The 24,708-nt window shown below is 36.8% G+C and overlaps 3 protein-coding genes across 4 annotated transcripts in view; all 3 read right to left on the bottom strand.

The window, feature by feature from the left end:
* Positions 1-667: 667 nt before the first annotated feature.
* Positions 668-7,624, bottom strand: selenos (selenoprotein S). Of its 2 annotated transcripts, none has more exons than XM_016572534.1 (6): positions 7,358-7,624; positions 5,443-5,574; positions 5,232-5,338; positions 5,058-5,147; positions 2,969-3,038; positions 668-1,566 (listed from the first exon to the last, which is right to left on the bottom strand). In XM_016572534.1, the coding sequence occupies exons 1-6, from the start codon at positions 7,443-7,445 to the stop codon at positions 1,487-1,489; spliced, it is 567 nt and encodes a 188-aa protein (XP_016428020.1). In that variant the 5' UTR covers positions 7,446-7,624; the 3' UTR covers positions 668-1,486. The 2 variants fall into 2 exon arrangements, with proteins under 2 accessions (XP_016428020.1, XP_016428019.1); XM_016572533.1 differs by having other exon boundaries at positions 2,969-3,041; positions 7,358-7,621.
* A 905-nt stretch (positions 7,625-8,529) lies between these two features.
* Positions 8,530-15,636, bottom strand: LOC107755641 (U2 small nuclear ribonucleoprotein A'-like). The gene is made up of 9 exons (XM_016572532.1): positions 15,385-15,636; positions 15,154-15,301; positions 14,119-14,197; positions 13,963-14,009; positions 13,770-13,872; positions 11,371-11,450; positions 10,992-11,061; positions 9,287-9,380; positions 8,530-8,778 (listed from the first exon to the last, which is right to left on the bottom strand). The coding sequence occupies exons 1-9, from the start codon at positions 15,464-15,466 to the stop codon at positions 8,645-8,647; spliced, it is 837 nt and encodes a 278-aa protein (XP_016428018.1). The 5' UTR covers positions 15,467-15,636; the 3' UTR covers positions 8,530-8,644.
* Positions 15,637-20,304: 4,668 nt separating this feature from the next.
* Positions 20,305-24,708, bottom strand: part of LOC107755631 (proprotein convertase subtilisin/kexin type 6-like) — a 32,971-nt gene continuing 28,567 nt past the window's right edge. The window contains exons 9-10 of the mRNA XM_016572521.1: positions 22,722-22,834; positions 20,305-20,521 (exon numbers count right to left, since the gene is read on the bottom strand). Coding sequence (XP_016428007.1) covers positions 20,421-20,521; positions 22,722-22,834 — 214 coding nt within the window. The 3' untranslated portion in view covers positions 20,305-20,420. The remainder of the gene's footprint in view (positions 20,522-22,721; positions 22,835-24,708) is intronic.

Raw genomic sequence — 24,708 nt, 5'->3', positions numbered from 1 at the left:
CTTCTGCAGTGTTTTCATGTCGCAGCGCACATGGATAAAATATTAAACACACAAGGCATATTACATCATTTTTATCACAATATCATAAGGACATAAGAATGAATTTGAATAATTTCACTACACTGCATGGATGTTATTTTTGCCAGGTCTATACGAACTAACTTCTACACAGTGTTATTTTAGTATCGAGATAATATTGCTTATATATAGTAATTTCGTTTTTGTCATTTTTATTGTTTTTTTTATGTCTATATAGTTTTTATTCATTTTTGTTTCTTTTTTATTGTACATCAGTTAAACTAAATGAAAATGAAGTGTTGCTTTGGCAACTGAAATAAGTTCATTTTTCATATTTTATTTTGATAATGTTTTGTTTTATTACAGGTAATGAAAATATTTTTATTTATAGTTTAAGTTAACTATGATAACCCTGCTATCATGAAATACTAGCAATCTGATATTTATATATATATATAGAGAGAGAGAGAGAGAGAGAGAACTATTTCTTTTCTTTTTTTTTTGAAAAAAAGAAATAGTTTTCCCTTTCTCTGTGTCCTAAAAATCCATCTTATTAAAAAGTGTACATTGTTACTTTGATGGCCCTGAAACTGAAGAGGAGACAGTGAAATCTTTTGTCCTGACAAATAAGACACAGACAAGCACTGTGTAAGTATGCAGTTTAATTCTGAGAAACTATGAAGCGAGAACAATACAAAGACTTTGACACGTCATTCCTGAAGAAGTGCTTTAGAAAACAGCAGAGACCTCACACCACTTACAGTAGGCTGCTATCATACATCATTAACCACTGCACGGATGGATCTGTCAATCCCTACATTTACAACAGAATACAAACACATCAAATGATATGAACATAGCACTTTGCATTTGTATTTACTCTCTCTAGGTGATTATTTAGCACAGCCTTCATAAATGCGAAAAGCTAAAAACAGAAACACGATTATTACTGAAAATCATCAGCCTGCCCCAGGAGTATTAATACCTTTGATGAGGAGGCGTCATTAGAAGCTGTCGATCATACAAACAGGCAATAGCTTCTTAATCATAATGTGCATGAAAGTTGAAAAAACAAGTCACACAATTTAAAAGAACAGTCAAAAATGCTAATTTTGTCCTTGACTCACCCTCATGTCATTCTGACTGCAAATGCACCAAAAAAACGTAAAAGAACCAGAAAACTGTCCAATCAACCTGTGCACTACACGATATTCAGAAGTCTTCTAGTACTACTGCATTGAAAAAAAATAACAGCATACAGGATTTGAATGACATGAGAGTGTGTAAAAAGACAATGCATAAGTCGATTAGCAGAAAAAAAAAAAATTGTGTGCATGAAGACCCTTATGTAATATAACCATATTTGCTATTGTCCTGTGATGAGTTGCTGACAGCTTCATTCAGATAATATTTCTGTGTTCCTATGGAGGGCCAAAGGGTCAGAGGTCAGTCTGACCGTCCTTTAACCTCATCCACCGGCGGACGGGCCTCTCCTGCCGGGTCTCCAGGAGCACGTTCCTCCTCCGTCTCCAGACAGAGGACTGTATCCTACAACACACACAAACAACAACATTATTAACACAAGACTGTGTGTGAGAACTCTACAGAGTCAGGAAAGACCAATTAACAACCAGGAGCATTTTCCTCTGAAAATGCAAATACAGGCGAGTAAATGATGAGTTTTCATTTTAGTAGAGTTTTTCATTTACTAAGACACACACACACACATATATATATATAGAAACACCTTAATGTCCGAATATCATGTGCAATTAACAATAATAATTTTTCTCTGTGAAATACTGGCACATCCTGAAAAACTAGTAAATGTTTTAGGATTAGTGCATTAAAAAAAATTGAAATGGCAAATTGCAAAAAAATTGCAATGAGACAAAAATAGTAAATTTAAAATTAAAACATTAAAAACAACATGAGGATGAGTATATTATGTCAAATTATGAGGATGTTTCATTTACATATATTTATATATACTGTACATATATATATATAATTATGAGGATGTTTCATTTACATATATTTATATATACTGTACATATATATATATATATATTAATTTATTTAATTTTGTATTTTTATAGAAATAAAGATAAAAAATGTTTTAAAACACAAAGAAACATTAATGTCTGAATATCACTGCAATATCAGTTAATAACCAGGATCATTTTCTCCTGTGAAATATTGGCCTATTCTAAATAATGGGTTATTATTTGGGTTAGTGACCTCCAAAAATGCTTGCGTCTTTTAGAAAGTCATGCAGGTTTGGAATGACATGAGGGAGAGTAATTCATGACAATTTTAGTTTGAATAGAGTTTTTCTATTTACTAATATATGCATTAAAATTAAAAGTGTAAAATGTGCTTTTTTCATGTTTTAATTTATTTCTACTGTATTTTCTTTATTTAATTTAATTTTCTATAGTTATAGACGTTAACAACCAAAAGTGTTTATATATACATTTATGTGTGTAAATATTTCTTAAATATATACTTGTATGTGTGTGTATTTATATATACATATAAATACACAGTACACACACATATTGTGTAAACAAACTCAATTGATTTGACAGCATTTTATTTGTATTGTATTTTCCATAATTACATTTTGTATAGTTATAGAAATAAAGACTAAAAATAGTTAATTATTATTTTAATCAAAAGAGAAAATGTTGGTAACACTTTAGATTAGAGAACACTGTTCACTTATTAGCATGCATATTACCAGCATAGTGGCTGTTTATTAGTACTTATATAGCACATATTAATGCTTTATTCTGCCTGACCATATTCTAGATCACTCCATATTCAAAGGACTACAGTAACTACCCTACTTACTATATAATCAATAAGCAGCAAATTAGGAGTTTATTGAAGGAAACTCTTGATAGTGAATATGTGTTCCCTAATCTAAAATGTAATGCTTGCGTACCACTGTTGCGAAGGGGCTTTCTGTCGGTCTTTGGTGTCAGTGAGCTGGAGGAAGTGGCCTCTTCTGTGTTCTGCTGGAAATGAGAAATAATTTGTAAACGCAGCACCTGACATCTGAGGCCTGGAGACATTAGTCACAGGAGACTTAGGCCCCGATCACACAGAACGAGTTTTTTGCAGTGAGAGGCGCCTTTTTAAAATTGTTTTCGGTTGGCAGTGAGCGTTCTGCGCGCGGTTTATGCGCCTCACGTTTTTGCAGGAGAGCTCTGACTCAAGCGCCTGAAGTTGAAAAAAAAAAAAAACACCTTCTAAAAACCCTTCTAGCCACACATTTTCAAAAAAGCGACTAGCGACAAATCTAGCGACTTTTTCTGGTATTATTGGAGACTTTTGGCGACTCTGACATGAAAGCACGTATCGTTCTCAACGAGCAGTGGGTGCTGCCGTGGGCCCCACCCCCGTCCCAAAGCACTCACTGGCGGCCCCGGGCCCAGTCCTCGCGCAGCAGTCCCTCCCAGCTGCAGTCAGAGCAGATGTTCACCCCCTCCGCGTCCAGACTGCAAATGAATTGTGCATGCGGGAACCCGCCGTTAGCTGATCCCGCCCTGGCTTACATTCAGGGCGGGATGTACAGTGGGTACGGAAAGTATTCAGACCCCCTTAAATTTTTCACTCTTTGTTATATTGCAGCCATTTGCTAAAATCATTTAAGTTAATTTTTTTTCCTCATTAATGTACACACAGCACCCCATATTGACAGAAAAACACAGAATTGTTGACATTTTTGCAGATTTATTAAAAAAGAAAAACTGAAATATCACATGGTCCTAAGAATTCAGACCCTATATGGGGTGCTGTGTGTACATTAATGAGGAAAAAAATTAACTTAAATGATTTTAGCAAATGGCTGCAATATAACAAAGAGTGAAAAATTTAAGGGGGTCTGAATACTTTCCGTACCCACTGTAAATGTAAAATGTTCTTTGTCTAATGAACAAACCTTAGTCCTTTTACATGCAAATATAGCCGAAATCACAGCACAGCCCACATCAAAAAATACTATAGTAATTTATAGTAAATTCTATAGTGTTTTTGAACCATACTATAGTAAAGTACTTGCATTAATTTGTTGTGGTAATTGTATAGTTGCTGTGGTAATATAACAACTATAGTAATATAAACAAATTACTTCACCGAATACTGTACTAAGTTTTCTACAACTATAGGGTAGGCTATATTATACTACAATACACTAGTTTACTGTAGTAAAAGCTAAAGTATACTACAGCATTTATTACAGTCTATCAGTTCTCTATAGTTAATACTACAGTATGCTGTAGCATTCATTAAAGTGTTGTAAATACTATAATATATACACAATATAATACACTTTACTATAGTATGGTTCAAAAACACTATAGTATTTACTATAAATTACTATAGTATTTTTTCATGTGGGAGGTATTGCCTTTTTCATGTCTTATGTCATGTGTATTTGATTTCACCAGACGACGGATCGATTATAAAGCAGGATTTTTGTGCAGATTAACATCTTGAAAGGGGGAGCTGGGCCGCATTTCAGTCACCATTTCATATTCATCCCGTTGTCTGACAACAGAAGCAGTAAAATATATAAATGAAAACAGTTTTATTGAGAATTTGGCTTCATTAAAATACAGCATGAGCACAGAGAGACAAACAAATGTAAAACGCAATGACGTCATAAATATGCTAATTAGCACATGACGTCATCTAGCGACATTTAGCGACTTTTCAAGCTGGCTTTAGCTACTTTCTATTGAAAGAAGTTGGGAACACTGGTCCGGAGACTGCTATGTTGGAGGAGAAACTTTTGGTGTCTGTCGCGGGTTACCCGGAGCAGTATTTTTTAGGATTTCTGTTAATATGACAGTTTACTTAACAGCAAAAACCAACAATTTTAGAGCGCTCGCGCTATAATCCTTTGATTAGACTGACAGGACAGCTGATTCGGTGGCTGCCTAGCAACATAAAAAAAAACGCAGCGCACTGCTCTTTTTTAAAAGTGTTTTCAGACCTAAAAAACGCGTTCGGTGTGATCGGGGCCTTACTTGTGCAACTTTTGCATTTCCCTTGTAACTCTTTCCCTCCTTCATGCTTTCCCACATCTCGATTTTCTGTCTTCTCTTTTCCTCCTCGAGCTGAACAGATCAGAGGAAGCAGCATGAATACAGTAAACTTTGCAAACGGCCGCGGCGTGAGACGACGTGTCACGTGACACTCACCCTCTGCTGCCTCTCTCTGAATTCTGCCGCTCGGGCGTCCTGCTCCTCTTGCATTCTCCTGCGGGACACCTCCAGAGAGACCTGAGACCTCACCACTGATTCCGGGTCTGCAGACGGGACACACACACACAGACACAGACACAGACACAGACACCTCTTAAAATGGCAAATACATCTCAATTTGCAGACACCAGTCATGGTTTGTCCTGACCTTGGCTGGCCGCTGAGACAGACGAGCTCTGACTGTGTGTGGATCTGTTCTTGCGGAGATGCTGGATGAGCAGATACACTCCCACACACACGAACACCACGTACCAGCCATAGTCTGACAGGAAAGCTGTAACTGATCAAAGAAATTACACTTTTGCAATCCAGACACTGGAAAGTCTATATACACTTTACGAAAGCATGATAAATGAATAAATAACTGTATCAGAGTAACAACAAATTACTTAAAATTCAAACAGTCAAATTTATCATGAAAATTATATATATATATATATAATGTGCATTTATTATTATATCACTGTATGGGTCATTATTTTAATTAATAACATTAATATTATAAGACATTATGAAACATTCAATTAGTCAAAAATGTCATGAAGCTTTTATGTGTATATAAAATATATATTACTTATTTTAACAGATACAGAAAATTAGCTGAGCAATCAAATAGTAAAACAATAAATAAAAATAACAACAAACAAAATATATTAAAAATAATACAAAATAAATGATAATAATAAGAAGAAAAATAATCTACTCATTTATCATTGCTGTATTTCTCATTACACTGTATGTTTAACAACTTTTATGAATACCATTAAAAATAATTATAGTGTCAAGAAACTTCTTATTAACATCTCATATCTCATATCTGCATGTTTTTAATATTTACCACAGGATGTCATTCACCTTTATAAAGGCCAATGTTTTTTTTTTTTTTTACCTTATTAAATGTATGCGTCATCTTTCAAGTCAAATTCTTACAATTGATCAAGAAATTTAATACACTACAGGGCTGTTACCAATCAAATTAAATAATTACAAAATTACAACAGCAATAAATAATGTTATGGGATTAATGTTGTAAATAAAATTTTGAACATGCAAATGAAAAATGCATACTTTTAAGCATGAGACTAAACCGACAGTAGGTGGCGGTAAGTCACTTATTCATTCAACCGATTCCTTCAAACCTCTGAATCATTCAGTAACAAACGCCGGGTGTGGCTTGGAGAATGTGCGCAATAATTCTGTTCTGATCTTTGTTTGGAACTATTTTCGTTGGTGAAATAGAACAAAACAGTCAATTGTGTCTAAAAATGTAAGTAACTTCATATACTTTACTACTTGTTTGTTGAACTAAAATCAATGTAACATTTGCAATCGTGAAAATATTCAGCAAAATAGATCCCTTGTCATGGTATGTTACTTGACTATATCATGCTATAAATAAACTAAACATTTTGAATTTTTACCTCAGTATGTTTGTTCTGTGAGTTTCTTTATGTGTGCCGTATGCTCATTTGATTTGATTTCTCCATGAAAGTCTCTCACAGAGACAGGCAGCACGAGCCTCAACAGCGCGACATTGATAATAGAAATACACTATCAATTATCAATCGCTGTTTAAGCTGAATGTAATAAAATCAGAAGAATCATTCGCGCGTTTTGATGCGTGATTATATTTTGTCACTTAAGTTTTAATCAGGCTGTTAGTCCTGTCGGGCAAGTACAATTCTCAAGCCATTTTTCAGTAAACCTGCATGAACCCATTTACAGTAGTTCGGAGGCTGGACAGCGAGCTGGTGTTCGGCTGTATTCTGTAACCGCAATTCTCTCTGATGACACGGTAACTACAGCGGAGAAAAAGTACTCTTGATGGACACTCACTGGGTCCGTCAGACTGGAGAAATGTTTGTGGTAATGTGACCAAAAATATTTAAGACCTACTGAATCTGAATTTAAGACATTTTAAGACTTTTTAAGGCCTTATTTTAGGAAAACTTTATTTAAGACATTTTAAGGACCCGCGGCCACCCTGTATTGTGCCATTATAAGCCGCAGTCACACAGACGACACTCCGGATGAAACTCAAGCTCTGACTCATGTTTACATACCAGAAGGCAGCAGAAAACTCAGATCCTGGTTCTGGGGACTGGGAGGGACGTCTTCATTGCGGACACGCGCGCCATCATCCGCCTCCATGTTAAAACGCCTTTAGGAAGTCTTATGATAGTATTATAAGAGAATATAATAATTAGCGCATGTTTATCCCGTCGAGCTCCACTCAAGCTACCCCGCGACACACAAACAACACTGCCTCACTTCCGCAGCCACAACACAGCCAATCAGCTTCGAGATGACGTGGAGGCCCTGCTGCCCAACGGAAGCCCGGCTGGGACAAATCAGACCAAAGGCGAAGCAAACAGGCTTTCTTTTCTATTATGCTATACTGCTTATTTGACTTAAAAGTCTAAATATATTGCAATAAAGACCACAACTTGCCCCGTGTATCATCAGCCTAAGAGCGCTGAATGATTAGCCCAAGTATTTATATGTAGATTTAAAAGTTTTAGAACTACTCAAAGCTTTCTAAAACTCCAGAGCACAAGGGAAAACACACACACACACACAAACGTATGTATATATACACATGTATATGTAAAACTAAAAAAGGTGAAATAAGCAAATTAAAAGGAGAATTAGTAAAGGAGTAGATACAAAAAATTAAGAGTACTGTGTGTTTGTGTATATATATATATATATGTATATACATGTGTGTTTAAAACAAAAAAAATAATAATTCAAATACAGATTGTAAAACGTAAATAACAAAGGTAACAGTACGAGCAGGAAAGAACAATGCATCTTAATTGGAACTAAATATTTTTAGACATTTAAAATATTTTTAAGTACAATTTATAATACGTTTAATTTTTAATTTAACATTTTAAATTAGGTATTTATACAAGAAAATATATGGATGCTTTTTAAATCTTAGGATTGGGTTCCTCACGAGGATGGTCACATTTAGGGCTTTGTGGCATCTAAAAAAATTGCAGATTTACTAAGCGTTTACAAAATAACTGGGCAAGAAACGTGCCATGCATTTATAGTTTGAGTGAAACGAGTTCTTAAAATAATGAACAAACTGTAAATAATCAGCATTAATATATTTGAATTTCTAATCTTTGGCGGTGGTCATACGTTTCAGTTCACAAAATATTAGAAAACAGAAGAAATTCTTGACCACGTATATACATAAAGAACCAAAACATTCACATCAAAGTTCATTAAAAAAATGTTTAATGTACTTTACAAAAAAACAACACTTATTGAAACCAGTGCTGTCAAACAGCATCAAAAAGCATTAACGATTCTGAAACATCAACAAACGAACACATCTAAGATCCATTCATATGCACGTCTTCCTGCACGTCATCAGTGTCTCCGTTTTCTCCCTCTGCTCCCTGCGTCTCCTCACACATTGGCTCGGACTCCTGCATCTCCTCCTCTTCCTCTACCATGTTAGATGCTCCTGAAAAAGGCAAACAAAAGACTTGTGAGAAGCTCGATCATTTTACCGTGTGAGACACTTTTTTTATGGATGGGCGCTTTTTATTTAACTTCTTTTGGATTGAAGCAATGCAACACCCGCTGAGTGGCATTAAACAGCTTGAAAGATCAAAGACAATTTTTAATATAACTCCGACTGGATTCATCTGAAAGAAGAAAGTCATATACACTTAGGATGCATCGGGGGTGAGTAAAACGCAGCCTAATTTTTGGGTGAACTAACCCTTTAAAAGGAAACCAGGTATGTCTCATTACTTATTAAAATGTTGTTTGATTGCACACCAAACAAATCAGCTTTTCAGAAAAGCCTCAGTCTGAGACTCACGTGAGCTATTCATACTAAGAGCAGCAATCATCAACCGCATCAACGTTACACACAGAGTTCCTACTCTTTCACCAATGAATTCATGACTTCCATCATTTCCCATCATTTGTGGTTAATGTGTTTATGTGCAATTGAAATATAATACCTGATCTCAGCTCTCGTCCTGGGATCTGTCCGGCCTGCAGGAGTCCCTTCAGACGCTCAACTTCAGCCAGGGACGTGGCATTAGCAATAGCATTCTTCACATAAACAACACAAGTGAGACACATTATACCAGGACATCAACCTATATGTATTCATATATGAATAAGCTATATGAATACATTAAACTGACATTTGAGGAGTACAAGAAATCAATACTGTTATTCAGCAAGGATGCATTAAATAGATCAGGAGTGACAGTAAAGACATTTATAATGTTACCAACGATTTCTTTTTCAAATAAATGCTGTTCTTTCGAACTCTCTATTCATCAAAACATTCTAAATAAAAATGCATCACAGTTTCCACAAAAACATGAAGCAGCACAACTGTTTTTAACATTGATAATAATCAATGTTTCTTGAGCAGCAAATCAGCATATCAGAATGATTTCTGAAGGATCATGTGACACTGAAGACTGGAGTAATGATGCTGAAAATTCAGCTTTGATCACAGCAATAAATTATATTTCAAAATATATTAACATAGAAAACAGATATTTTAAATAGAAATAGTATTTCACAATTATTTGTTTTTTACTGTTTTTTTTTAATAGAAATAGCAGCCTTGAGCAGAAGAGACTTCTTTTAAAACATATATATTAAAAAAAATATGTATATATTTTATAATAGTATATATATATATATTAAAGGGGTCATATGATGCTGCTAAAAATAACATTATTTTGTGTATTTGGTGTAATGAAATGTGTTTATGTGGTTTAAGGTAAAAAAAACACATTATTTTCCACATACTGTACATTATTGTTTCTCCTCTATGCCCCACCTTTCTGAAACGCGTCGATTTTTACAAAGCTCATCGGTCTGAAAAGCGAGGTGTGCTGTGATTGGCCAGCTATCCAGTGCGTTGTGATTGGCCGAATACCTCAAACGTGTGACGGAAATGTTACGCCCCTTACCAGGTTCAGGAAGCTTTCCTCCGTAAAATGTGCTGCATGCACTCAAATATTTGGGTTGAAGTGTTCTGGAACAGTGTTGTAAATAAAATGTACCCACTGATTTCTAGTCGTTTCCTCTTTTGGAAGGCCAAACAAAGTAGTTTGTTTTTCGCAACGAAACACAGCGTTGCCGCAACAATACTACAGCGAGAATAAAAGTTACGCCTTCTTTCTTTGCGTGAACATTTGGGCGGCGTTATGCAAATCTTCCCACATAGTGAGGTAGATATGTGGGGGCGTGTTAGAACGAGCCGTTTTAGGTAGGCGTGGCTGACTCTTAACTTTTATAAAGAATAAACACTCCAAAGAGAAAGGAAAATTTTAAATTGCATCATATGACCCCTTTAACATTATAGAATATATTTTAGATTATACTCTATAATATAAAATTCCTAATGTATGTGTAGAAATATATATATATATATATATATATATATATATATATATACAATTGCAACAAAATAATTACCACTATAAGATCATATTTCATTGTAATGTTAGATTGAAATAATTTCTGTTTTTTCAAAGTAAAATTCCTAATGTATGTGTAGAAATATATATATATATATATATATACACACACACACATACAAAGATTTTTATATTATAGAATATAATATAGATAAATTCCAAATATATCCATATAAATGTATTTAAAGTGCAACCTCTTGAGTGTTTAGTTCTTCCATACCTTGATGGCTTCAACATCTGCAGCCGACGGCCCTGTTTTCTCAATCTGAAGTGCTGCTCCTGGAGTAAACCTGAGAGCAACAGAGGACATTTGGTGTTCAGACAACATAACCATGTTTATGTGCCTCTGCAGCCTATCAACCACTGTTCCCACAACCAGAGTGTAGTATCTGGAGTATCTTATCAATATGAATAAACTGATACGAGACAGAAAAGCCTTGAGCCAGCTCCCCTGAGAAACACTGCCGAAGTCTGACATGGACATTTAGGTTTTAACAGCCAATTCAGAGTCAGCTTTCATTCTCCGAGATGACGGGTTCATAACTTCCACAGTCCAGTAATTCGGGGGAGCTGTGCTTGATCAAGGAGTTTCATCTTACGTTTTGGTTTGCTTGGCAATATCCTTTGCAAGCTGAGCACCTCGTTTGCCTCTGAACATTTTTTCAGCCTCCTGCCGTTCCTATAGTGATACATCAGAGTTAAAGCAGACGTTCACAACAGACCACGACACTGTTCTTCATGCATGCATTACTGAATTAACTCAATCGATCTTAACCAAACAAATTCAGTCCAAATGTGCGCTTAAAAAACTAATTATCCAAAGGGGAATTATCTCTATAATGCCAGATGAACTATGCAAAGCATGAAGAACAGGGCTCAGGGTGAGACTACAGTCATAAACAAACAGAAAATAAGAAATAATCTGTCCGAAGGAAGCAGTATGCATTATCAAATAGTCTGTTTTGTTAATTGTTAAATATCTTAAAAGAATAAAAAAAGAATAAATTCCGTACAAAATTATTAGTAAATAACCACACCAATATTTAAAACAATCGCATTTCAGAAGTAAAACTTAAGGTATATTTGCATCACTGATAATATTTAACGAGATTAAAGTCTCCCTCAAGTTATTCTTCAAAATAGACAAGACCTAGAAATCTGAGTAGAAATAATCTGTCCTAAATTTGAACAAAACAAACATGAACTGCACAAAAAAATTTTTTATAAAATATTTTTGTCCACTGACATATTTATTTAAAGGGGTCATGAACTGCATTTTTCAATTATTTGATAATGTTTCCTGAGGTGCACTTATAATGCTAGTATGATTTTCACATCAAAAATTGCCATAATTTAGAAATAAAAGGACATTTTTCTACCCTGATTTTAGCCGCTCTGCTCTGCTGGAAGGGGCGTGTCTGCTGTCAGACTTCAGTCAAATGATTGGCTGACGTACAAAAAAAAAAAAAGTATTAAACTTGGAGCTCTTGAAAACTTACAGCGCTTTTACGGTTACAGCTGTTGAGATTAACTAATCGTGAAATGTTGATTATAGCATTATATTTAAATCTACTCACATTGCACGAAAGGTTGCAGCGATGAGCATTGTGATGACAGACTGCTGAGCGCTTGAATGCAGTGGTCTCGTCATTGCAACTCGAGTTTTGCACTCACAAATGCTTTTATCAAAACTAACAGCACAAAAGCGATGTAAATAACAGATTCTTTGAGCAGTGTACTTGCACTGTGTGATTGACAGCTCCAGCGATTATAAAGGGAGCGTTCTTTGATCGCTTTCTGTATATAATTTACGATTAGGCAATAGTATGAAAACGGTTACTTACATGTTGTGGTATTACTGTTGGGTTCATATCTTAGCGTAAAAGTCTGCTTGCAAAACCTGCGCCAAAACTGCGACTGATTTACCAAAGAATCCACAGTCAAATGTACTGAACAAACAAAAATGCTCTACTTAGACATCCACATAGTTACAAATAAATCATAACTTTACCAGGATTAGGATCCTTTGGAAGGTAATGTTTTTTTAGTCCAGTAATCCTGTACTGCTCTTCTCTTCATCTCACTAACACTCCAGTGGGCGGGGCTAAACAGGCAGTGATGTAGAATCGGTGGGCGGGGCTAAACAGGCAGTGATGTAGAATCGGTGGGCGGGGCTAAACAGGCAGTGATGTAGAATCGGTGGGCGGGGCTAAACAGGCAGTGATGTAGAATCGGTGGGCGGGGCTAAACAGGCAGTGATGTAGAATCGGTGGGCGGGGCTAAACAGGCAGTGATGTAGAAGCAGGTGTTGATCTTATTCTGTGGAGGCGGGGTTTAGCCGCTCTATTACGTCATAAAGTGGCACATTCCACAACCCGTCGTTTTGGCAGATTGACTTCAATATAAGCTGTTTTTAGACTAACGAGAAAGATTTGAGTTCTGAAACTTACAGGATGTTTCTATAGTACAACGACCTCTTATCTGTCAAAAGATCAAGGGAATTTTAATTTCTCAGTTCACGACCCCTTTAAAGTGTGATGCACACTACTGTTCAAAATTTTGGGGACCAAAGGATTTTTAAAAGTCTCTTCTGCTCACCAAGGCTGCATTTATTTGACCAATAATTCAGTAAAAACTGTAATATTATGAAATATTATTCAAATTTAGAATAACTGTTTTCTATTTGAATATATTTTAAAATGTAATTTATTTCTGTGATCAAAGCTGAATTTTCAGCATCATTCCTCCAGTCTTCAGTGTCATATGATCCTTCAGAAATCATTCTAATATGCTGATTTGATGCTCCAGAAACATTTCTTATCATCAATGTTGAAAACAGTTCAAAAGAACAGCATTTTTGTAACATTATGTCTTTACTGTCACTTTTGATCAATTTAATGCAATCTTGCTGAATAAAAGTATTCATTTCTTTTAAAAAATATTTTGAATGGTAGTGTAGTTTAAAAAAAAAAAAAAACGTGTTATGGTTTAATCATACCTTCATTTTCACCTTCTGGAAGTCCAGAACTCTGATCTGTGGTATTTTATTGATGACATATAATCTGTAATGTTTCTTGTTAGTAACTGGATTCCTAAGGAGACTACAGAACAGAAAAACAGCTCAAATTATCTGAAGTTAAAACATTAAAGCTTGATAAAATGTGTAAAACAGCAGTTTATCCAGCAGGTACCTGAGGAGGGACAATGATTTTACTGATGCAAGAGGATCCAAATCACCCTGTTGAGAACCAGAAACAACCATTTGACAACAATTCAGTGAAACCAAATTCAAAGCTCACAGACCGATTGATTAATGTGCATAACAGCACATCTATGGTTGGACTCACCAGTTCTTGAATGTTGTTGCTTGTGAGAATGAGCTCTTTCAGGTCTGGTAAAGACTGCTCTAGGTTCTCTCCAATTCGGCTGCAATAATAAGCAAGAAAAAAAAAAAACAGTCAAACCATAACCCTCTACTCCATATTGCTGTAGGGTAACAAACTCAAATCTTCTCCACTTTGCAAACGAGAATGACAAAAAGAATGGGAGTTCAAACAGCTGATAAAAACATCACAATAACCCACACAACTCAAAGTTGTTTTTAAATTCAAACCATTGCTTCTGGCTAAAGTACGAGTATATCCATAATAACACTTCATGCAGTGAAAAGATACCTCGTCTGAATCAGGAGTAGGGTTGCAAAGGGGTGGAAAATTTCCGGAAACTTTCCAAAAATCCCTGGAAATTTTCCAAAATTTCTGGAATGTTTCCGAAATTTAATTTACAGGAACATTACAGTGGCGTTGCTGTCTACGCAGGGTCTGAGAGCTCTCACATTTCATCAAAAATATCTTAATTTGTGTTCTGAAGATGAACGAAGGTCTCGCGGGTTTGGAACGACATGAGAGTGAGTAATTAATGACAGAATTTTCATTTTGGGGTGAACTATCCCTTTAAACTTGAAAGAAATAAAAATGTTACATTTATCGCGATAATTATCGATATCGACTGATATAAAAATAAAATACCGTGATAATTTTTTGGCCATATCGCCCAGCCCTACCTGAAGGGGAGTAAAAAAAAATTCAGCAAATTTCCATTTTTGGATGAACTATTCTGTTAAGGCTTCCCTGGAATAAAACCCAAAAACATTTCTGCATTTGTCTAAATCTGCTAGATTCTGTCATGTAGTAGGTGCAAAGTTTGCTGCACAAACGACAAAAGCAAAACAAGTTTTAATAACATTGTCTCATAAGAGGAATACGATTAATGTGTGTTCGCAAGTAAAACAGTGCTGAGCAGCACGTTACGACACTTTCATAAGACATATAATGAAGATAAACAGTGCATAACATGTATTTAGATCTGTCTGGTTGCCTCACCAGATGCGGTTGTTGTTCATCAGGAGGGTTTTGAGTCTCTTCAGCAGCGGAAACCCATCCAGTTTTCTGATCTCATTATCCGACAGATCAATGGTATCAAACTGATCGAGTGTGGCGCCCAGATTCTCCAGCACAGGGATCTTATAGCCTACAAACACACGAGCGGGAGTTATTTCTACAGTAAGGCAGATACATGAGTGATTCACACATGAATGCTGCTGCTCGACTCACCGCGGAGATCGAGCTCTCTGTCCCGCACAGGGTTCGTGTACTGCGCCGCCTGCTCGATTAGCTCTGCCGTCAGCTTCACCATGTCAGCCGCTGAGAGGAACGACTTGCGAGAAACGAGTCTGATCAACGAGAAATGTGTTGGATCAAAACTTTATTACAAACGTCTAACATTCGCACACGCGCTGCCGCCGAACGGAAACGTCTGTTTTGTTCTTCTCGAAACAAATGCCACGTTTGCGAGAAAACTACAGCGCCACCAGGCGGACGGGAGGAGAAATGCGCTTCAGCGTCAATACATCGTACACAAAGAAAACTTACATAATTTTTTTAACCCTCCTGTTATGTGCAAATTTCAACCATGTTTTTAATGTGTGACCCCAAATACTTAAATATATCAATAAATTACAGAAATTGACAATAATTTATGTACACTTTACCTACCCGATATTTTAAATATTTTTTGGACAAAACATAACACAAAATATCTTCATGGAACATGATCTTTACTTAATATCCTAATGATTTTTGGCACAAAAGAAAAATCGATAATTTTGAGCCATACAATGTATTTTTGGCTATTGCTACAAATATACCCCAGCGACTTAAGACTGCTTTTGTGCTCCAGGATCACATTTGTTCCTCTAAATCACTCACATCATCCAAATATTGCCCTAACACTCACTCACAGCGTATCTTGTGGTCATTTTTCTTTAGACAGAGAGTCAAATGTCTCCACAAGGACAGTAGGCCTAAAACCTGACATTTTTGACATTGTGGGGACATTTAGTCGGTCCCCATGAAAAAAAAAGTGTTATAATGAGAGTAATAACTTGGCAACATTTTCATAGGAATATCTCATATTTCATATATTGATCTGTAGTTTCTTGTGTTTCCCCAAAATGCCCGATTAACATGCCGCTTGTCCTGGTGTCCTCTACAGAAGACATGTATGCAAATTATGCCCCGTTTCTTAACAAAAAGCCATATTTTTGTTAATCTGTGATTCTAATATAAATTATTTTAATGCACATGAAAACTCAGTGATGATGCATACAGACAGAGCATGGTAATAAAACCATTCACCCATAGCCCACCCAGAGCCGATCGGCCCTATGAACACAACAGTAGACAACAACTCGAAGAGTCCCTCAGGAGTCCACCAGAGCGCAGCACAGGCCTGTCAGTCTAAGCCAGTTTCTTCTGATCCTCTTTTAAACGTGTTGAAGTTCTATCAAATAAACTGTCAGAATACCACAGATGGTGTGATGAACATTTCTTTCATTCCTCTGCCGAAGCAGTCACCTCAACATGTTTCATTTCTAAATAATCTACAGCGTTGCATCTGATACTCTGACCAGATGTGGAGGGTCGTTTTGCTTTAGGAGAGTAAAAGAAACGACAGGTTGATAAAGTTCAGCAGATGTTTTTCCTACGAAAGTCGGTATATCATCAGATGAAGTAAAGCAAAAAAATAACTGATGAAGATGTGCTAAAAGTTTTCCGAGGCAGTTTTAATGTGACCTCCATATCCTGAGCAATCTGAGGAGAAAGATCTAAGACAAAGTGGATTATGCATTAGACATAACTAAGAATTCATAAACATCATCAGAGCAATCAAATGCACAAACTTCATCTTTAAATAATACCATAATGATAGGTCTTTTATTACGTTTTTAGTTTTATTTAATTTGAGTTATTTTTATACTTCAACAAACTAAATGGAATGGAAATTAAATAATATATATATTGAATTTATAAATGTGTATGCATATATATATGTGTGGATGTGTGTGTGGATGTACATACACATATATGTAGTTGTTTTTTTGGTGTTTGGCTTAGTGTTATGTTAGAATCATTATTATACTCTTATACCTTTTGTTCTTTCATATTTTGTATTGTTTTTAGCTTTATTTTTTGTTTTTCATTTAAATGTTAAGTTTTGAAATTTTGTTGTATGCATTTGTCATTTTTATTTAATTTCTTTATTTTTAAAATGTGTATAAGTAGTATTTTTTAAAGTTTTAACTTTTAGTTTTGGATTTGTTTTAATACTACAATTGATTGCTTCTGTTGTCCTCATTTGTAAGTCGCTTTGGATAAAAGTGTCTGCAAAATGACTAAATAAATAAATAAAATTTAAAAAAACTAAATAAATAATGATCAAACAGCACAGGATCATCATAGTTCAGGGCTCATTAATAAAGCGTTATGTTATGCATGATACTGGTTATTCTCAGTCCTGTGGTGTTTTCACACAAAGTGAGTCCAGAATCATTAAAGAGATTCACTGAAGCTTGAAGAGTTCAGTAACATCACGATGAGGAACATGTGTCACGGGTTCATCTGTGTGTGGACGGTATTAAGAGCAGCTGTGAACCTTCACTGCAATAATCATTGTGTGTGTGTGTGTGTGTGTGTTCATCAATTGCCCTTCAGGATGTTGCAGTCAAAGCATCACCGGCTCACTGCGGGTCAAACTCTGACAGTTCACCAAGATGCATTGCAAATAGTTGAGCCCAATCTAAATATTTACAAGCTCTGATATCAGAACATGGAAAAACACTGGAAAACCGAAACAAACAAATTATCATTAGCACTTAAACGTGGACCACCAGCACATGTAGCCTCACTGTGGGAAAAAAAAGAGACTCGGCCACACATTTTCATCAAGGAAAGGTTTATATTTCAGAGCTTTGATGGAGATATTCCACCTTCATATATTTAAAATACCATTAGATGCGTTGTTAAAAATGTACAGTGTCATTATTCTTGATCATTCTTGTGATTTAAAAGCTTAATGTCTCTCTTAACATTGCAGTTTCACTTCATTCAGTGTGATGTCTTTGAATAAAAAAGAAGCAATTTATACATGTACTGCATGTTTAAAAAAAAAAAAAATCTTAAAAATATATCTTGTTTAAATCAAACAGCACCCTAACAGGGTTTCTTGAAATGAGGAGTATTATTTCTTTCATTAAAGTAAGAGTTCACCCAAAAACAAATATTTGCTGAAAATGCACTCAACCACAGACCATCCAAGATGTAGATGAGTTTGTTTCTTCATGGGAACAGATTTGGAGAAATCTAGCATTGCATCACTTGCTCACCAGTGGATCCTCTGCAGTGAATGGGTGCCGTCAGAATGAGAGTCCAAACAGCTGATAAAAACATCACAATCCACACAGTGATCAATTAGCATCTTGTGAAGAGAAAACCTGAAAAACAAACCCATCAAGACGTTTTTAACAATAATTTCTGGTAAAAATATGAGTCCATAATGCATAATAACGTTTCCTCCAGTGAAAAATCCATCTCCTGAAAAGCAAGGTTATGGATAGACGATTCGTATTTTAGCCGGAAGTGATGGTTTGAAGTTAAAACTCCTTAATGATGGATTTTTGCTTCACAAGACATTAACTGATGGACTGGAGTGGTGTGGATTACTTGTGGATTATTGTGATGTTTTTATCAGCTGTTTGGACTCTCATTCTGACGGCACCCATTCACTGCAGAGGATCCATTGGTGAGCAAGTGATGTAATGATAAATTTCTGATGAAGAAAATAAAACCGGATTTCAAGGCTTCATCCACATACTCTTCCATGGCTTGACTTTCGTTTCTGGAAAGTGGATATACTTTACTCTTGGGGGGTTGTGTGTTAGGCAGGAGATCGATGGCACAGTCCCCAGGTCTATGTGGAGGAAGTTGCGTGGCTTTTACCTTGCTGAATACATCAGAGAGATCTTGATAACAATGGGGGATATTAACTTTCTTGTGTGTCTCAGGGCTTTCCACACTGGTTGCGAGACATGATTGGGGTGGTGCAGTGATACAGTGACTCATACAGAAAGATGACCAGCGCGTCAATTCGCCTTGATGCCATGAGAGTTCGGGGTCGTGAGTAGAGAGCCATGGATATCCTAAAACAAGTTCGTGTTTGGGAGAGTCGATGATGTAAAAGACGATGGATTCCTTATGAAGGGTTCTAACTTGGAGGGTGAGTGTTTTGGTCTGGTGAGTGATGCCTCTTCCAATCAATTCACCATCGATAGCCTTGACTTGGATAGGTGGGGTGCACATTTGTGTAGGGATTTGATATTTGGTTACGATGTCCTGGTGGATGAGATTCAGGGCGGCTCCGGAGTCAATCATCGCTGTGAGGTCAAGAGAGAGAGTATCAGTTCTTAAGACAACAGGGAGTGTGAATGACTTGTTGCTTAAAAGGGCAAAATGTTCAATATTTACCCGGGGATTATTTTGAAGCTTGTGGGGGCATCCTAAACTGCGGTGCCCTGATTCACCGCAGTAAAAACACAGTCGTTGATGTCGTCTCCGTTCTCTTTCACTCTCAGATAGTCGGGACGCGTTTATTTGCATGGGTTCCTCAGGGGAAGACATTTCCACAGGGTTAGGTGTGAGATCGTTGGTTCGCCCACCTTTTCCACTTCTCCTTTTAGGAGCTTGTCTCATGAGGTTATCAATCCTGATGGCGACAGTTCTTAAGACAACAGGGAGTGTGAATGACTTGTTGCTTAAAAGGGCAAAATGTTCAATATTTACCCGGGGATTCTTTTGAAGCTTGTGGGGGCATCCTAAACTGCGGTGGACTGATTCACCGCAGTAAAAACATAGTCGTTGATGTCGTCTCCGTTCTCATTCACTCTCAGATAGTCGGGATGCGTTTATTTGCATGGGTTCCTAGAGGAAGCAGAGGGAGTGGAGCACGGTCAGTACTCGGGCGAGGGCTCCCTCTGCTGGCTTGGCGTTACAGACTCTCATTCTGACGGCACCCATTCACTGCAGAGGATCCACTGGTGAGTAAGTGATGAATGCTACATTTCTCCAAATCTGTTCTGATGAAGAAATAAACTCATCTACAGTTTGGATGGCCTGAGGGTGAGTTCATTTTCAGCAAATTTTCATTATTGGCGGAACTATTCCTTTAATAATCACAGCATAACTAGTTTAAAATGTACATTAGATAATACAACCAAAGAAATAGTAGGTCAGTCCATTTGTCTCTTTTCTTGCTGTCATCCAGCCGTCATCAAACATGTCCGGCAGCAGAACTGACGAAAGAGCTTCTTCTCACATAGTCGGTTCGACTTGACCATCTCGCAGAATACTTCATCCGCTGGGAGAGAGAAAGAGAAAGTTCAGACTTCAGTCATGTCTCTTTATCAAACACATCGCCGATCTGAATGATCCTGGTGAGTCTGCCACCTGTCATGTCCCAGAGTTTCTTAAATGTTTTCCTCAAACACACTTTTAAAAATAAAGGTTCCAAAAGGGTGTTTTTACAGTGATGCCATAGAAGAACCATTGCTGGTTCCCCAAAGAATGGTTCCCTTTCAGTGAACAGTTCATAAATCAACCATTTCGAAGAACATTTAAAAAATTTAAGAACCTTTTCTGCATTTGAAAGGTTCCATGGATGTTCAAGGTTCTTCATGGAACCATCAATACCAATAAATAACCTTTATTTTTAAGAGTCTAGGATGAAACCCAAATGCCCTACACTTGAATCAGAAGTGCCACTAACAGCAGTGGACCGTCTTCTGTCCCTCTTTCTCCTCTCTCGGTGATCTGACGGTCATGTTATGTAAGTTTGGACAGACAGAAGGCTCCAGAGGAATGAGGGGCAGCGGAACCTGGGGAAAGCATTGTTGCTGTCCTGCCAATGCTCTGCCTCACTCACATTTTTTTTCCCAGCCTTTCACTCACGTACGACCCTCTTCCCTTTCATCTTCTGAAATCTTTTTACTCAGTGTGCTCCCCTTTCTTCTCTCTCTAATGTCAAGTGTTTATAGCTGTGCAACAACAAACTTTGAGAAGATTTGAAGTCTGAAAGCCTCGGAAACACCCGGATCAGGTCAGTTTGACACGACATCATCCATATGAATTACTCCATGGGACCGTAACAACAAAAAGCTCCTTGCAAAATTTTATGAAAAAAAAAATCCATAAATGAATAAATAAAACAAGGTCAAATGGAAGTCAGTGAATAGATATGAAAGTTTTTGGCTTTAGAAACAAGCAACAATCTCATTAAAGCTGACCATGCTGTCTGTCCAAACTTCTTTGCAACAAAATAAAACGGACCTATTATACTTAATGTCACGGTTCAGCTACTGTGAAGGAGCGAGGAACGAGGAGACGAGGGAATAACAATAATAGCAGTTTTTTTTTTTTTAGATTTATTTTTGGCGTTTTTGCCTTTTATTGATAGGATAGTAGTGAGTCAGGAAGCGAAGTGGGAGAGAGAGGGGGGATGGGATCGGGAAAGGTCCGCGAGCCGGGACTCGAACACGGGACGCCCGAAGCGCAATGGCGCTACATGTCGACATGATCGGGAAGGGCCCGGGAGCCGGGACTCGAACACGGGACGCCCGAAGCGCAATGGCGCTACATGTCGACATGCTGCCCACGAGGCTATCGGTGACGACATAATAGCAGTTTTTAATCCTCCAAATCACTGGGAACACAGAACAGGCAGGAACACACACACGGAGCACATGGAGTAGATCCGACAAGGAAACATGGGGCAGACTACACTATAAATACTACACTTAACGAGGGAATTGGGGAAACACACCTGGGAGCAATGAAACCCAATCGGAACAGGAACAGGAAGGGAACCAAATATGGGCATGTCACACAGGAGGGAAAGCTAGGTCACGGAGCACATGGGGAGCAAAACAAACACACTGACAGTCCATATTCCTGACACTTAAAAGGGACAGTTCATTAAAGTCAAACTCCTGTCATCATTCACTTACTCTTACGTATCATTTTTCTTCTTTCATCAAACACAAAATCAGATGTTTGACAGAATGTCTCAGTGACTCTTTCCCCCCCCCCACACAGAATAAAGAAAATCAGGGTTTGGAATATAAGGGAAGTAAATTATATATTTTTTAACAATTATTTTATTATTTATTTTTAAATTAATTATCAGCCTGATTTACAAATAAAACTGGTTCTATTCAATGAATCAGTCACAGTAACTCACGTAAGAGTCGTTGTATATTATTTAACGTTCAATGCTCACGCAAACCACTATTGACTGGTTGGGCATACGACAGAGAGAGATAAAATATAATTAAATGGATTATCTAAATTCATTTTAATTAATCGATTATTAAGATTAAATCTCTTTTGTCAAACACAAAATGAGATGTTTGACTCTCTTCCATGCAACAAAGGTGGATTTTAAATGTCAAGCTCCTAAAAGGCAAAAAAAGCACCTCTTTTAAAGTCAAACAGTTTGAGTGAACAGACCAAAATTTAAGTGCCTAACATCTCAGCAGTGCTGGCTGACTGAAGGCACGTACCGTTGTTACAGGTGGCGTTCATGATGCAGGTCCGGCTGACGAGGCTGTATCTGTCCTTACACTGCGTGCAGCTCGTTCCAGGACCCTGACAGCTCAAACAGTGCTCCTCACACCTGAAAATCCACAGCAGAACCGCACATGAGCTTCCGATTTGATAAATGACAGGGAGAGATTTCCTGAAAACACCAAAGTAGCAGGCGATCAGAACAGGAGCATCATGACATGAATATGTACGACCGGGACTGATGCATCAATGCCAGTGAGTGACAGCCATCAACAGAGCCAGGGCCTTGAATCATAAAGTGCTGCTTTAGTACAGGGTTTCTTACCTTTTTTGAAGGTAAATTTAAGACTTAATTTAAGACTTAATTTAATTTAAGGAATACACTGAATGAAACAAAATATGGTCTCTAAACGTAAATGTCCTGTATTAGCAAAGTTTTGTCTAAAGATCATTTACTTGAGAAGCAAAATTACATCAAATAATAAGTCTTGTTTTATGAGAAATTGATCAAAATGAAGTGAGTTTATGATTAAAACAAGAACAAATATCTGCCAATGGGCTCCGAAAAATACACTTAATTCAAAGGACAAATCCCCATTAACAGATGTTTGTTCTTGTTTTATGCATAAACTCACTTCATTTTGTTAAATTCCTCAGAAAACAAGACTTCATATGTTCAATTTGCATCTCAATTAAATGTGTCTTGATTTATGTTAAGATATTTGTATTGGAAAAGATTGAGGAAGATATACATTTTTTGCAGTGCATGCAACATCTAATGCCATGACTTTATATGAATTTAAGACTTTATGCTCTGATTTAAGACCGTTTAGGCCTTTATTTATGGAAGTGCAAATTAAGACTTTTTAATACATTTTTAAAACCCGCAGGAACTCTGTAGTACTTTTCAGCATTAGTTAGGCTACTTTAGTAAACTCTTGTTCTAATCAAGAGCTGAAGATGATACGAGTCAAACTGTGCCATAAAACAGATCCTGGATCCTGGAGGAGAAACACTGAGCTCATGTTTATGAGCTTGTTAATTTAACTGCCCATTTCAACACCTCAGCACTCTGCATCTACTAGTCCAGGCCATTAGTTTTCAAGTTCAGAGAGATCAGGTATCCTGATGTGTATCTGATATTGATGCTGCTGCTACATCTGACAAATATCTCAGTTTACTTCATTTCTATGGCATTATTAACCTAATATGCATATTAGTGAGTGAATCCCCTAAATTCTAGTTTTGTGTGCGTACGGAACAGAACTCACTCTCGAAATATTACAGCAACCAAAGACTCGTTATGTCCCGCAATTTTAACTTAACCACCGTCAACAGAGCTGTCGCATTTTGTTTTTGTTCAGAGAGCGCGCTCTTGAAGGGTTGCCATGTCCACTTATTTTAATTGCTTATTGTTTGGGCTCAGCTAAAAAAGCCATCCAGGTTATGGAGTTCATAAAGCAGGCACGCGCAGGTCGTGATATTTCAGTATGTGGCATATTTCCAAGTTTGGATTTATTATTGCCTTGTGCTTGTTTGCTGTTTTTTATAGCTAGATCTGGCAACACTGTGAGTCAAAATATACCTGGTTTACCGTGATTTTTTGTGTCGCAACTCTGATACGTGGTTAAATAATGTCGTTAACAACTACTTGTCATGTGGCCAAAACGGAGTAAAGGATGACAAAATTGAAATTTCGGAGTGAACTGTTCCTTTAATGCGGATTCAAAAATTGTGAAATTTTACTGGTATTATATAGCCAACTGAAATTTAAGTTTGTTTTTGAAAGAAGTCTCTTCTGCTCACCAAGGCTGCATTTATTTGATCAAAAATACAGTAAAAACAGTAATATTGTGAAATATTTTTGCAATTTAAAATAACTGCTTTCTATTTGAATGTGTTAAAATATAAATTATTCCTGTGGTGCAAAGCTGACAGTAAAAACAGTAATATTGTGAAATATTTTTGCAATTTAAAATAACT

Source organism: Sinocyclocheilus rhinocerous, unplaced genomic scaffold (genome assembly GCF_001515625.1).
Source record: "Sinocyclocheilus rhinocerous isolate Xijiao unplaced genomic scaffold, SAMN03320098_v1.1 scaffold3186, whole genome shotgun sequence".
Taxonomy (NCBI): domain Eukaryota; kingdom Metazoa; phylum Chordata; class Actinopteri; order Cypriniformes; family Cyprinidae; genus Sinocyclocheilus; species Sinocyclocheilus rhinocerous.
This window is presented reverse-complemented; position numbering and strand designations above follow the sequence as displayed.